The sequence below is a fragment of the Sabethes cyaneus genome, chromosome 2 (assembly GCF_943734655.1).
Source record: "Sabethes cyaneus chromosome 2, idSabCyanKW18_F2, whole genome shotgun sequence".
NCBI classification, from domain to species: domain Eukaryota; kingdom Metazoa; phylum Arthropoda; class Insecta; order Diptera; family Culicidae; genus Sabethes; species Sabethes cyaneus.
The window spans coordinates 20,628,212-20,643,808 of record NC_071354.1 but is presented as its reverse complement, the minus strand read 5'-3'; the positions used below and the strand labels follow the sequence as shown (position 1 = coordinate 20,643,808).

Below are 15,597 nucleotides of genomic sequence, written 5' to 3'. Positions count from 1 at the left end.
ACAAAAGGATGGTGGCCTCTGATGAAAGGGGAGGTGCGAATCACGGAAATCCCCGTCGCGGGTAGAAAACTATTTAAACTTCTCGTTCGGTAGTTCCACTCCATGATACTATGAAACACATATGATTTCATTACTTTGTCTACCATTCCCTCTGTTTATTGGAAAGTCTACCGTTTTTAATGTCTAACCTCATTATAAAGTTGAAGTCAACAAACATGAGGTTAAGTTTATACATTCTCTTTTAGATTTGGACCACTCACACAACTTATAACGGTCTAAATGCAAGATAATTACAGCCACTTTTACTTATTTATACCTCCCCCTTCCCTTTTTAGCGACCACCCCGCTTTTGTCCACCCCTGTGCTGATTTACTTATGTCAAGAAACATGTACGCCAAGTTTAATCAAGAACAGTCAAGGCCTTCCGGAGTTATGGCGCAACTCGTTTACTTTTATATACTTAAATATGTTAAAACCACACATATTCAAAGTTGATTTATTTGTTTTTTTTTATATAATGCACAAAAATCACGATCTTTCAAACGCAATCAATCGATTTTAATTCTGCTTGCACCGTTCTAAGATACTAACATTTGAAAACGGCCTATTTTTATCATAAAATTTAATATAAGTGTAGAAGTTAAGTAGATAGCCAATTTCTTTTTTCACCAAAAGTTGCGTCTTATTGAGCCTCAAAAGTCATCTGAAGAAGTGTTTTGCGAGAAATGTAAAATAAAAAAGTTATGGAGAAAAATCGCAAAATAACAGGATCACCCTAACTTGACTCAGGAAAATCGCCTTAATTTGGAAACGGTTCGAGATAGAGGGTCTTCTGCAATATTACTCAAAATACTTCAAGCTATAAAATTGCCGAAGTAAATATCGCTCTATCTTATTCCATTTTGAAGATAATTTCTGGATCTTGGTTAATTTATGGATCACCCTAAAATAGCTCATACCAAAAAAAGAGGCATCCTAAATCAAGATTTTGTTGCTAACACGTAAATAGTCTAAAATCAACGACTAGTGAGTAAACAATTTTTTCCGCCTAATTTGGCTTTCTGGACTATAGTGCACTGGCCTTGTCCCATTTAAAATCCCGTTTCTTGATTTGAATGGGTCTACTCCCTTTGTCAGTTCCGCTCCTATTATCCCTCAGCCACTTGTAAATCTGTTTTCCTCTCGATAATGCCTATAAATTGGCACAAAGCCTTTTTTACGTTTTTGAGCCTGATTGATAATGGCCAGCCCATTCCCTCTTTCAGAAATCCATCAGCCACATATACAATTGCCATCGTTCCAAATGCAAGAGAAACTTACCCCTTGCCCATTTGAACCTTCCTTCTCCTTGTTAGAGACCGCTGCGCCGATTATTTCATGTCAAAAATCATGTGTTTGACATACGACGTTTGATAAAGAACCGTCTAGACGTTCCGGAGTTATGGTGGAGTATACGTTCATACTAAGGTTCCTCATACACCCCCTACCACCCCCCGCCCCTGGCGACTAATTCACACTCTGCTCCCCCTTCTGTTACGTAGCTAATTATACATCGGTTTGTTCTATGAAAATTCCTCTGACGGAAACGAAACAAAGATTTTTCTTCGTATAACCCTCCTCTGTGGGATCCCCTATTTTCTCACAGTCACTTGCACAACTGCAATCGGTCTAAATGCAAAAGAAACGCAACTCCTTTTACTTATCTGGACCTCCCTTCTTGTAGGAATCCTCCCTTTTGTCAACCCGCCAGTAGTGATTCCTTTATGTCAACGAACATGTGTGCCAAGTTTGGTGGAGAACGGTCATGGCAGTACTATTGAAATTTTATGAGATGGCGGAAGCGTATCTTTCAGCCTATTACATGCTCCTGTTTTTTTTTTGGTTTCCACGTCCCTAATTTCCCCTAATTCGTCCAAATAAATTTCATGTTCCTATTTCGAACTTCACAGACTGACAATCAAAATTACTGCTTTTAAGCTTTTTTGAGGGAGTTTGCTGATGCAGTTAGTGATTCCAGGTGAACCACCAAGGACTTGCTGTAGTTTGAAATTAATCGGTTCATCATATCCACAGAACACAGACACAAAATCGAAAGTAATTGCATTCCATTTTGCTCAACAAGGGTACTGAAATGTATATTCCATCAGGTAATTGAGTTATACAGCCACCTACTTTTGCAATAAGGAAGAACGGTACTGTTATTATGCAGAAAATCACCTGCGCGAAAAGTACAGAAAGTTGTCGCCGTAGATGTGAAAAGTCCCTATAAACTCTCGATATACCCTGCCTATAAATAATGCGGTGCTAAGATCAAGTGATCCTTTATAAACAATCGTAAAGTCATTTAACAGGAATGTGTTTATCGATTCATTAGTTTATTTATATATAAAAATTCATCTGACCCTTAACACTCAATTAAAAGGACGATACATAATTCGAATCGATTCATAAACTCCAAATTAATTTTACAGAATTTGGGTACACCGGTTTACAAAAAAAATTCTGTCGTAACCATTAGGAATGTACTTTTTCTAGATTTTTAGGAACTTTATAAGAATCTTCTTTTCCTACATTTTTTGCTCAATTCTTTTTAATGTGTTTGTTAGACAAAAAAAAACAAATAAGAGATACTTCTCCCGCAAGTCAAATTAAGTATAATTAAAAGAATCTTGCCCTAGACGTACTTTACTAGATCGCACTTTGTAATACAATGTACACGCCTTATAAAACAATAATTATCAAGTATGATCGCATGCCACAATAAATGTTTATGATCTAATACCAAACGCAATGTGACCCGACAATAATTTCAATTCAATTATAACTTATGAATAGACAATCGCACCGCCTTACGCCTTGCTCACGATATGACGCGTTCGCAGGTGAGAAAAGTGAATAACTACAACATTCCTAAATATTGACACACAAGCATCCACCCGCCGCACCGTCGGCATCATGCTCAATAGCATTCCAGTTCAATTATCAAGTTCGATTCCCGCTCCGGTGTGGCAACGCGACTGCGTCTTTTCCCGCGTAAGGTCGCATAGGAAATAGTTCTATACCCAGCACCCGCATCGGCGAAGGTTTTTTTTCTGTCATTTACATTCTCAGCTGTAAATGATTCGTCAATTATTACGTTTGCCCTTAAATGGGCGAACTAATAAAGATCTATGTGCAATTGTGCACAATTTGTGGCATCGCTAATTATGGCGCCAGGGGATCACCGGATTGTTCCCGAGGTCAGCCGCTGCCGAGCCGGCATCCGTACGCTAGGAGACCCCCCACGGCTGGCGGATCATAATTGATCGCAGATGATCTACTGATGCACGGCTATAGTTGCGTGCCCGAGATGGTTTACATAACGAAATATTTCAACTTGATCCGTATCAGTCACTTCTGTTCTGGCGACTCGCGTCAAGCTATTGGCACACTCGATCACTTCGCTCCGAGAAGCGTCTGGAAAATCATCAGAGTTGTCTAGACGCAGCAGCATAATGGTGACGCTTAAACTGTTAGTCTTTTATTCGTACTATCTGAACGGGGAAAATTTTAGATATTAACTTAACTTCTCTATTTTCCACCAGGTCAATTTTATTCGCGCTAAGTCTGGCAGTGCTGGCCAATGCTCGGTACGAGCGCTATGTTTGCCAGGTGATCGAAGAAGACTGGTGCACGCTGCAGAAAATCTACATCACCTCACGAACGGATTTGCGAGGAATTCGTTTTCCAGACGATCAACACGAGAAGATTCGTATCGGTCAGTATTATGATTTCGCCAACACGGACAGTGTGATTAGTATTTTCTCGGCCGGCTTGTTTCGACGTATGAGCCGTGTTCGGTACCTTAAAATGAACGGAGTGCGAATGCAGGGTTTGGACATGCCAGACACGGTGCTGGAGTTGGATGTTTCCAACAACTGGATCACGCGAGTCTACATCGACGCCGACCGCAGTTACAGTTTGAGAAAGCTCAACATGAGAAACAATCTTGTCAACAGCGTGGCAAGCTTCAAATATCTCAATCAGCTGGAAGAACTCGATCTGGGCCACAACTTGGTTCACTTGGTGAACTTTGAACTGTTTTCGTTTATGCCCTACATAAGGTTGCTGGACTTTTCCCACAACCGATTGCTCGAAGTTCGACCGGGTAGCATCGATTTGATCCTGTACTATCTGGAGCGATTGGACCTGGCAGATAATCAGCTAATCGAAGTCGATCTGAAACGATGGTCCTTCCCATCGCTGCGGATGTTCAATTTAACCGGGAACCCGATTCGGCGGCTGGATTATTTCGAAGTGCAGCGGGCTTTTCCCAGACTGTGGCGTGTAACCTATTGAAAGTGATGTGATGAGATTATCTTTGCTGATTACAAATAGTGCAACTGAAGAAAATTTTGATTCCGTGTTATTATAATTGTCGCCAACTGATGAAGGGATTTTAATCAAATATAGAATTACTATTTCTTCGTCTATTAGTGCGGTTATGTGGATGTGTTGAAGAAATGCCAGTGAATAAAAATATATGTGAATAACTTCGATGCGTATTTGACAATCATCCAAATTTTGGTTTCGGATACAAAAGGTGTGTATCGAGATTAGTTGCTAGTTTGAGTCGTGCTACTTCTTTTCGAACTAAACAGAAAAAGTCAATCCTGATAGATTTTTTTTAATTAACGGATTCTGAATCGTGAAGATCTGTATCAAACATCTTTTTAAGACTTGACCCTTCTTTATCGACAGACTTCACAGCCGGTTATTAGAGTACAAAACAAATACGGGGCAATTGCAACAATCCTACTGGCTCTATCTAGCAGCACAGCCTAGTCGAGATTCGAACATACGACGACTGGCTTGTTAGACCAGCATCGTACCTCGAAGCTAACTGGGCGGTTGAAGACCTGTATTAATAATGCTTTGTGAAACATAAAGCTACGTACCTATACCTATGCGTTTAGTGATGGAATACGGACGCTATACCTAACACAACCAGCTGTTTGCTCAGTCATACCTCCGATTGTATAGTAGAACGAATGCGTTCTGATTTTTTTTTTACATTTTCGATTCGATCAAGTTTCCTTTACCGTTCGGAGCAACGAATGACTGCAAAACAGTCATTTGACTAGCAGTCACCACTCTAACGAAAAGTAACCGCGATATCGAATAATTCAATCTATCAAAAAAAAAACGAAAGGTCGGTCGGATGCCGTCCAAGACAAAGGAACATTTTGCTTGCTTTGGATCGACGCCGTTTGACAAACTTTTACTGTGGGTAGCCGATTGGAGACAAAAAGTGAATCGATAATCGCTCCCAGTCCGTTAACACCCAACAAGCTCCGAAGCTGAATTAAAATGCTACTGATTTGGTCACAGTTGATTTAACTCTGAATACAGGTGGTAGACGCTGAATAAATTTAAGTAAAGGCCTCTGTGTTCTATAAGTGATTAAGCAGCCAACGAATGCGCTGTAAATCAGCTGCTTCACATAATAGTGTCACAAGCAGATTAGGCGCATCTTCAACCTCTCCACAACCCGTTAATATTCTCAATAATTGTGCTATACTAGCTGAATAAACGATTTGTCATCTTAATAAACAGCCCTTCCACGAAACATTTATGCGCTGATTAAATATTTTAGCAGCCATTATTATATAGCCATAGCTGAATATGCATCGAATAAAATTTATGTAAACATTTCTACAATACTTATTCAGCCGAAATTGGAGAACTTATACAACCTATTTCGTTTGAGGCAGAAAAAACACTTTATATAACCTCTGCGCGCCTTGTTTCCAGCTTTGCGCAAATTGGTTATTTAAAAACGCGCAAAAGCCTCTATTAAGCTCCATTGCAGCTTCGAAAGCAGCTATTAGCAAGCCCGAAGCTTGATAAAATCACTAAATATACATGTTTAAAAGCTGAAAAAAGGTTTTTATATCTAAAACTAAGCCAAAGTTCAGCCACAGATAGAATAAATTCAGCTATAAAAGCGTTTGATCAGTCTGAAATTGTTTATTGGGTAGCTGCTTTCAAAGCTGCAATGGAGCTTAATAGAGGTTTTTGCGTGTTTTTAAATAACCAATTTGCGCAATGTTGTCAATTCTATTTTTAAAACGAGAAATAGTTTTGCAATGCTTTTTCAGTCGCTTAATCAACGTCTCACCAACCTTTATGCTGTCAAAAAATAATCTATTTTTAAATTTCAAAAATGGAACGCGACATATTTATTTTGCATTGGCGTCATAACCTATATTTTAAATTTCGAATAACTTGAATTCGTATATGCAAGCTAATTCAAAATGCAAGTCGTCATCTTTCGGAAATTGAACCGCCATCTTCTGAAATTAAAAATTTTCCAATTAAATTCTGCTATTTATATTTATTCGTGACAGATACGTATTTCGCCTACGACATGCAGGCTTCACCAGTGTCTGTTTTCGAAAAATCTTTTACACTGGATCGCCTTAAACCAACTCGTAAACAGCAAGAGCAATTACTGTTTACGAGTTGATTTAAGGCGATCCATGCTGCATAAAGTAAGCACTCAAATGGTGTTTGACCAAGCGTTGGTAAGCTACTTTAATTTTTTCCAAACCAGCTTTCCTCCAAAGCTAATAAACAAGCTTAATAGCGGATTTTTCTGCTAAACAATCCGCTTCTAAACATCCATAAACATAGAACCGTTTTACGGTTGCTTAAAGGTGGTAAAGTGGCTCTATAAACCAGTAGACGCTTTCATTAGGCTCACAGCTTTCAAACTTCTTCAAAGCTGCTTAAAGGTGTTAAAGTGGTTTTACAAACTAATACCACGCTTTCATTCGGTTCACAGCACACATACTGTCAGATCAAAGAATTTCGCAATTCGACTGGCAGCAAAAATATGTCAGTCATCGACATTATCGACTGCTTCAAGTGTAAAGATATTTTCACTGTCTGTTCTGCAGATGCAGATGAGGCGGATCATACGATGAGTGCTTATGGATCAGAAGATGGCGGTTCAATTCCCGAAAGATGACGACATGCAATTTTAATTAGCTTGCATATACGAAATCAAGTTATTCAAAATTTAAAACAAAATAAATATGACGCGTTCTATTCATTTTCAAATTTAAAAATAGATTATTTTTTGGCTGCTTAAAGGTTGATAAGACGTTGATTAAGCAACTGAAAAAGCATTGCAAAACTATTTCTCGTTCTAAAAATAGAATTGACAACATTGCGGTAATTGGTTATTTAAAAACACGCAAAAGCCTCTATTAAGCTCCATTGCAGCTTTGAAAGCAGCTACCCAAGTAACAATTTCAGGCTGATCAAACGCTTTTATAGCTGAATTTATTCTACCTGTAGCTGAACTAAGGTTTAGTATTAGAAACAAAAACCTTTTTTCAGCTCTTAAACATCTAAGTCAAGCTTCGGGCTTGCTAATAGCTGCTTTGAAGCTCTAATGTAGCTTAATAGAGGCTTTTGCGCGTTTTTAAATAACCAATTTGCGCAAAGCTGGAAACAAGGCGCACAGAGGCGTTATAACTGCTTAACAATTGTTTTTCCGCCTCGAATAAAATAGGTTGTATAAGTTCTCCAATTTCGGCTGAATAAGTATTGTACAGTTGTTTACATAAATTTTATTCGATGCGTATTCAGCTATGGCTGAATAATTATGGCTGCTAAAATGTTTATTCAGGGCATGAATGTTTCTTGGGCAGTATACATAGTTACTATAAATATACTTCGGCGGATAGAAACCCAAATTAAATTTAGCATTATGGAGAAATGTGCAAGTTTTTACGGAAAATTATCGCTAGCGGGTGTTTAACATGAATAGTTCTATGAAAATAAAATGTGTTTTTTGGGATTGCTGCTACATTTTGGATTTTGGCTCCCCTTTTGAGGTTTATATTGGCTCCATATTTTGTATCCGGCAGACTATATATTTAGAGACTATAATTTGCAATTTACACTCTTCAATATGAACGCAAAGTGAGAGAACGACTGTTGGCGGCAGCGGCGCAATCAGAAGATTGACTGGAGTCAAAAAACATCAAATGATCGTTTTTGAAGCGCAAGTTGAATGCAGAAAGCGTACGCATTCACGCAGTCACAGTCAATTTGCGATCCCTTTTCAAGCCCTGATGATGACATGGCTTATTCCGTTCTGGCCCCAGCATGGGTTGAACTCTGCACTTTTAAACTGGCTACTGTTATTGGTGACAAATAATTTCGGATTTCCCTTGTTGGCAAAGAGCGGACGAAATAGGTTGAGGGTAACCTTCGACACAGTCTGTCGACTTGGAATAATGTCCGGTCGTTTGCTGTAAGCATTTGCGATAAATAGGAAATATTGCCCTTCCACTGAACCCATATAAAGAGCATGCAAGCGTCGCCCGTGGGACGTTGCAAACAACCACATTTCTGCAGTAGTCTTCGTAGAAAACAGTTGTTTCACAGTGTTGACAAATCTGGAAATCCGCTCATCTAATCCAGGCCAGTACACACTCGTAAGATGGCGGGGATCACCAACCTTCTTGGCAAAAAAAAACGGTGAACCTTCCGAAGGACCAAATCACACTTTGTAGCTTGTAGGATTATGCTACAACTTAAAAGAAGAGAATTGACGCTACTGGTTAGTACTACCTCAAATTGTGCTCCAGATCCAGGTCCAGGTTCCTTCCCTTATCAGTCGAGACGTATTCCATGGACAAATCGTAGTTGAAGCCGCTTAGTGGTATAGACCGGCATTCCCTTTTCCAGCCCGAAAATACGAAGTAGCGGTATATGGTCTGTTTGTAGCCGGAACGTTCTTCCTAAACATATACTTGTGGAATTCAGTGACTATAAAAACTATCGCCAGACCTTCGCGATCCGGACGTTCAGTTCCCGGGAAGCATGCCGAATGAACTAAATTTTGCCCCAACTCCAACTAAAGACGTTTCGGCGAACAATAAAATCTCCATTTCGGATCGTAAATGATGGACAAGAGATCGAATGACAAAATCTTGAATTTGTTAATTGCCTGCTGGCATTCCATAACCGACTTCAACAATGAACTGTCTCTGAGAAATCGTGCGACGGATAGTGAAGAGTCCTCATGTTTGAGGACGCTTCGCTATCTCGGTGACGTCCGTTGGTAGAGACGCATTCTTGTTCTCTGCGGTTTTGATTAGGGTTAGATACGAGCTAGATCAACCTCGTGTTTTGTTGTCTTGACCTTTATAATGAAGTTAGTTGTTTATAAAGGTAAAATTTTACAATCGACAGAAATAACGGTAGAAGAAAATATTGAAACAAAGGAGTAGATAGTATCTCAGGGAATACAAGGCACGAAGAGGAAAGAGCGGAAAATTAGGTAAGGAAGGGTTATTGAAGCAATGCTTATTAAGTTTGTATAATGTTCCTCTTTGTCAAACCTGGAGGATCCGCGGATCGAACCCAGCTATAATTTGAATCGGGGAAAGAGGCACAATTTATGTTTAAAACAACTGTCGCCCAACCCGGTTCAAAATAAAACAAAACCTTAGGCTCAAACGACTTTCTAATACTTGACACTTCTTTATCGACAGTCTTCGCAGCCGGCTGTTAGAGTACAGGACAATTACGGGACTAGTACAACGTTCCTACAGACTATATCTAGCAAGCATCGCCTAGCCGCGATTCGAACATACGACGACTGATTTGTTTGGACCAGCATTGTATCTTGAAGCTAACTGGGCAGCCGCAGTGGTTTAAAAATTCGATTCCTGTTAGAATTGACTCCCATTATAGCCTAATTAGACCCGCTGATCCCCCAGTTTGGTAAAGAAGAACCACCGACAAACAGACGAGACACCCGCGTTAATTCCATCGTCCAATAAAAAATCACTCATTTTTAAAAAAAAGCCTGTTTCGCAACATGGCCACACCACGGCGCGCGGGTGTTGCTTCGAGTTTTCAGTATAAAACCATACAAATGTAAAACCCCTACAGCATAAAACCCTGCAAATGATAGCTACTCCGTAACATGCATAACAGAGGGTGCTAGTGTGCAAGCAAAATGTGCAGGACGATGGTTTTTAAAGGATTTTCTTCTATGTGTCATGTCAGTTCGTCAGTGGAAGAACGTTATACGAAGTTAATAAGCATTGCTACAATGACTCTCCCTTACTTAATGTTTCGCTTTTTTCCCTTCACGCCTTGTCTACCCGAACATTTTTTTTTCATGTGTGGACACTCATCACGACCAGCATCTTTGATCTATTGTGATATCGCCCGGGTGTTTGCGGTATGACCTGCACTGCATTTCTTTTAGCTATAATCGCTATTAAATGAGCGATATGCTTATTAAATTTTATGAGTGCTTGTGTGTATTGGGGTTTACCCTTCCTTCAAAGCTTGATCTACTTCACCCACATATTCCTCACTGCCAGTACTATCCCCATATTATAGCCGTCCCTGGCGAGGACTCATTCGTACCTCTGACCAGTACACTAAACTGTAGAAGGGACATTTGCACTGTCAAGAGGCGTCAGAGGGTAAATATAGAATTCAGCATGAAGGAAGGGAAATTGGAGGAGCCTGAGAATAAACCCATGCTAAAGTCACTTGACATCGAATGGCTTGATTCTACTAAGATTCGAACCCACGACCACTCGCTTGTCAAAGCAGACTCGATAACCTTGCGGCTACGGAGCCCCCCTACCCGAACATACTATCAACGTCTTTGTTTCATTACTTTCTTTTACCGTTTCCTCCGCCGATTTTAAAAAACTACCGATATAAAAAATGTCGATCTTGCAAGAGGTCCAAATATCCAAGCTGCGCCTTTGCAAAAGAGTACTTCCCAGAATCTCTCTTAAGCTGGAAGTGCAAATTTAGCCAAACATAAGTTGCACAATTCGGTTCATTAATGCTCAATTGATCGCATTTCGAAATCAATCGGGATTACCATAAGATAGCAATATGAGGCCTTTGCTGTTCCTTCTTATTTTAACGACGTGATATTACTTCTGGGTGATGGATGTCAGCTTGTGTACGCGGATGACCTGAAATTATTTCTATCCGTACGGCCCATTGAAGATTGTCGCAAAAGCTACTGGATATTTTTGTCAATTAGTTCCGCAAGAACTGGCTCATCGTCAGTACTCAGATTATAATATTTCATCGCATTGTCAGCCTGTCGTAACCCTAACAGGTGGTCAGATTAATATGTAAAATATTTACTAAGATACGAATACGAAAATACTTTATTAAGAGAGATACATTGAAACGCCGCCTACAAGGTACTCTCCCAGATCCTGTTACGCCGGTTGTCACCGATAGCACAAGGTTTCGTAGGGAATTATCAGGTGGGTTTCATGGGGGCTCGCGGAACTACGGACCAAATTTTTACTATCCGACAGATCTTGCAGAAATGTCGAGAGAACAACGTGCCCACGCATCCCATTTTATTGATTTCAAAGTAGCATAGGATACAGTCGATCGATACAAGCTAGGGCAGATAATGCAGGAACACGGTTTTCCGAGCAAGCTGACGCGACTGGTCAGAGCTACATTGGATCGAGTGATGTGTTTCGTACGCATCTCTGGGACACTCTTGAGTTCCTTCGAGACGCGGCCAGGGTTGAGACAAGGTGACGGTTTATTCTGCATGCTGTTCAACATCGCTCTTGAGGGGGTGATCCAACGAGCGGGCATCGAAACGAGAGGCACGATTTTTACCAAGGGTAGCCAACTTCTAGGCTTTGCAGGTGACTTCGATATCATAGCCAGGAACTTTGCGTTACCGGAGGCAATCTACGCCAGACTGAAAGCGCAGTTTAGGAGAATTGGGCTAAAAATAAATGCGTCGAAGACCAAATACATGAAAGGAAGAAGCTCAAAGAAGACAAACGCGCGTCTCCCACGGACGGTAACCGTTGACGGCGACGAACTAGAAGTGGTAGAGGAGCTCGAGTATTTGGGCGGATCGCTGGTGACCGAGGACAACAACACTAGTAAGGAGATCCAGCGGCGCATCCAAGCGTGAAATCGGGCCTACCTTGCCCTTCGTAAAACGCTACGATCAGGAAGCATACACCGCCGCACGAAGCTAACAATGTACAAAACCCTTATTAGACCGGTAGTTCTTTATGGACTTCAAGCCGTGACGCTGCTCACGGAGAACATACGCGCCCTTGCCGTGTTCGAGCGGAAAGTGCTGCGGACGATGTTTGGCGGAGTACAAACTGAAAGCGGAGAGTGGCGGAGGCGTATGAATCACGAGCTACAGGCACTGCTTGGGGAGACTTCCATCGTTCGTACATCTAGCGAAAGTTAGCAGGCTACGGTGGGCCGGACACGTCGTAAGGATGCCGGACGACAGTGCGACGAAAATAGTCCTCTTCAATAATCCCACCGGCACCAGGAACAGGGGGGCCCAACGTGCACGATGGCTCGTCCAGGTCGAAAGTGATTTGCGACTTCTGAGACGACTAGGAAATTGTCGACGAGTGGTCCAAGACCGAGTTGAATGGAGACGAGTGCTTGAAACAGCACGAGCCACCCGGGCTCTATACTGCTCTATTTCAATTCCATTGGCGGTCCTAAGCTGACTACGTGTTTCGTCTTCTCAACCAAATTTAATGTAAAATTTAATCCGGTAATCCGGAGTTTTCAATCCAACCAGCCGATACTTTGCGATGAGTAAATCGAATGCGTAAAAGTAGATTGGCAATCCCTCAACTGGTTTTGTCTGATCTGATAGCTATTAGAACATATTATTGACATTTACCATACTCAGTTGCTGCAATTTGCCATAACAAAAATGATAAGAAAAATGTTAGTTATTGAAATTTCTTAAAATCTATGCCTGGAACTATGCCTGGTTATGGAACTATGTTGATGTATAAATTAGCTGAAATTCTAATAAGTATGCTATTCATGTTAATAAATTTTACTCCAAACTTTGTGCCATCACTCGCCAACCTTTCACCGACTGGCTAGTAGAAAACAGCAAATACTTGTACGGTCAGCGGACCGCCAAGTGACACGCAACTCGCGCAATAATTTGCATTTTTATTGAGAACCGCCAATAAAAGGGACGAAACTTTGTGCTACTGCATCTTTACACTATATAATTTATCGTCCTTGAAAATACGCTTTACATTGTATAGGTATGACCGTTCGGAACCACTTCGCACAAATATAGATCAAAGAGCTGTCTTCTATTGCCTATGCATAATGTGTAACATCACATGTGGCGGGTCCCAGTCACTCTGCTGGATTCTACTATACCAACCAACGAACCAACGAACGGCATTCGATCGTGATTGGAATGGTTATAATTTTAACATATGAATTTACCCGTAGAAGGGCTTCCGCAAGGTGTTATATCACTCAAAATTTGGCTCCAACGGGAAACTAAAGGATCAAAGAAAGTGCGAAACAATAACTTTTACACCGCTAACCGGAGGAGCAATTTGTGGCTTCGATGGAGACACCCAGTCGTCATTATCATTTCGCCCTGAAGGAGGCGATAATTGAATTTGGCATTTATTTGCAGCATATTAAACACGGGTGGCGATTATTCCGATATGTGTAATTTTGTAATCGCATTCGAACCGCTCGTACTTGGGCGGCACGCGTTGAGAAAACTTTCACCGATTTCACACACCGCCCCATGATAAGATGACGGCACCGACGTTGGCGACGTTGGCGAGCGACGCGTCCCGTGTCTGCACACTGATGGAACCGGCGACGCGACGCTTCCATCCAAAATCCAAAGGACCGGAGGAAAAGGTGGTGCGTGTTTTGAAATTTTAGATATAAATGGCACTGCTGTCGGTCGCTTCCGGTGCAGTCCTCTAATAGCCGCCGGTGAGAGTGCAACAGGTGTACGCACAGGGAGTTCCCGTAGCCTTTAGTATAGAAACCTTAGTGCAGATTAGTATGCAGTGTACTTTGTTAGTAAACTGAACAGATGTTTTTAAGAACAGTACAGTGCTAAAAGTGGATATCTTTCTAAGAATGAAAATAGCGGTCAAAATGATAAACCGGACGACGGCGTGTTTTTCGATTCTGTTGATTTGTAAGTTACAAACTCAATTTTTCTCAATACTGCTCAATTCTAATTCAAACAGTTTTACAAGAGTTTTTTAATATGTGTTAAAAAATACTTCCGTGTTAAAGAAAAGTTACAAATAATGCTCATAATATAACATATTTTCAAACTGATAAATAATACAGCATAACAATTAGACAATAAAAACGAAAAATAAACTAAATGGAAATTCATTGAAAATCTAGCGGACTCACTGAACACAGCAATTCTATCAAAAGGCTATATTGAAAATTAAAAGTGTTCCAATTGTCTTCAAAACTTGAGTGCTCGTTTCTTTTCAGAAAATTTCGGATCTATATTTTTTTCTTGATGCTTTGGGGTGTCCCATTCTAAGATGGAGTGGTCCCAAAAGTCATCATTTTTGTCCAATTTTGCCTACAAATCTTTTTCCAAAAATTCATAGCATGTAGCATATCATAATTTTCGGATTTTAGTACTTTTGGTATCAAATGAAAGAAATTTCAATGAATTTTCCTCGAAAAATAGCTAGTAGCTTAAACGTTTCATGATCACAAAACATCAAAAATGGTTTTGAGGAATTTTAATGGTGTGAGCTGCAAAAAGACTCGTTTTATATGTTTTCTAGAAAGGTGATATATTTTAGGTAACATTTCAATTATTTTAAATCAGTTACGGATTACGATAATCCAATGAAGACGCAGAGTGACTTGTTTTTATTTGCAAAGCTTTTTTTTGTTAGATTATATTCACTTTAACCAGCTTGGGTCATTCGTGACTTCTGTGGGATTGGGATTTGAACCCGGGTCCTCGGCGTGAGAGGCGTGAATGCTAACCATTACACCGGGACTGACCCATTTAAAATTTGCAAAGCTATTTTTGGGAAGGAAACGGAAATTCCTGGTTTTATTTTGCCGAAAAAATAGGTCTTATAGGTGAAAATGAAACACCGTGCGTCTCCATTACATTGAATCTATACCTATAAAGAAGGATTTCTGTCTGTCTGTCTGTCTGTCTGTCTGTCTGTCTGTCTGTCTGTCTGTCTGTCTGTCTGTCCTGTGTTCCTTATAGAATCAAAAACTACTGAACCAATCGGCGTGAAAATTTGCATATAGAGGTTTTTGGGGCCAGGAAAGGTTTTAGTGATGGTTAGAGACCCCTCCCCCCACTAAGAGGGGGGGCTCCCATACAAATGAAACACAAATTTCTGCATAACTCGAGAACTAATCAAGCAAATAGAACCAAATTTGGCATGTGGGTGTTTTCGGTGACAAGAATTTATTCTAGGGTAATTTGAGACCCCTCCCCTCTTTATAAGGGGAATTATAACTCCTCTCCCCTTTAAGAGGGGGGGTTTCCATACAAATTTCCTCATAACTCGAGAACTAATCAAGCAAATGGAACCAAATTTGGCATGTGAAAGTTTTCGAGGGCAAGAAAATTTTCTATGTTGAATTAGGACCCCTCCTCACTTTAAGAGGGGGGGCTCCTGTACAAATGAAATACCAATTTCCTCATAACTCGAGAACTAATCAAGCAAATGGAACCAAATTTGGCATGCGTGTGTTTTT

At 40.5% G+C, this 15,597-nt stretch overlaps 1 protein-coding gene across 1 annotated transcript; it reads left to right on the top strand.

Annotated features, from left to right (window-relative positions):
* The first annotated feature begins 3,419 nt into the window (after nucleotides 1-3,419).
* LOC128738075 (biglycan-like) lies at nucleotides 3,420-4,427 on the top strand. The gene is made up of 2 exons (XM_053832917.1): nucleotides 3,420-3,511; nucleotides 3,585-4,427. The coding sequence occupies exons 1-2, from the start codon at nucleotides 3,495-3,497 to the stop codon at nucleotides 4,336-4,338; spliced, it is 771 nt and encodes a 256-aa protein (XP_053688892.1). The 5' UTR covers nucleotides 3,420-3,494; the 3' UTR covers nucleotides 4,339-4,427.
* The last annotated feature ends 11,170 nt before the right edge of the window (nucleotides 4,428-15,597 follow it).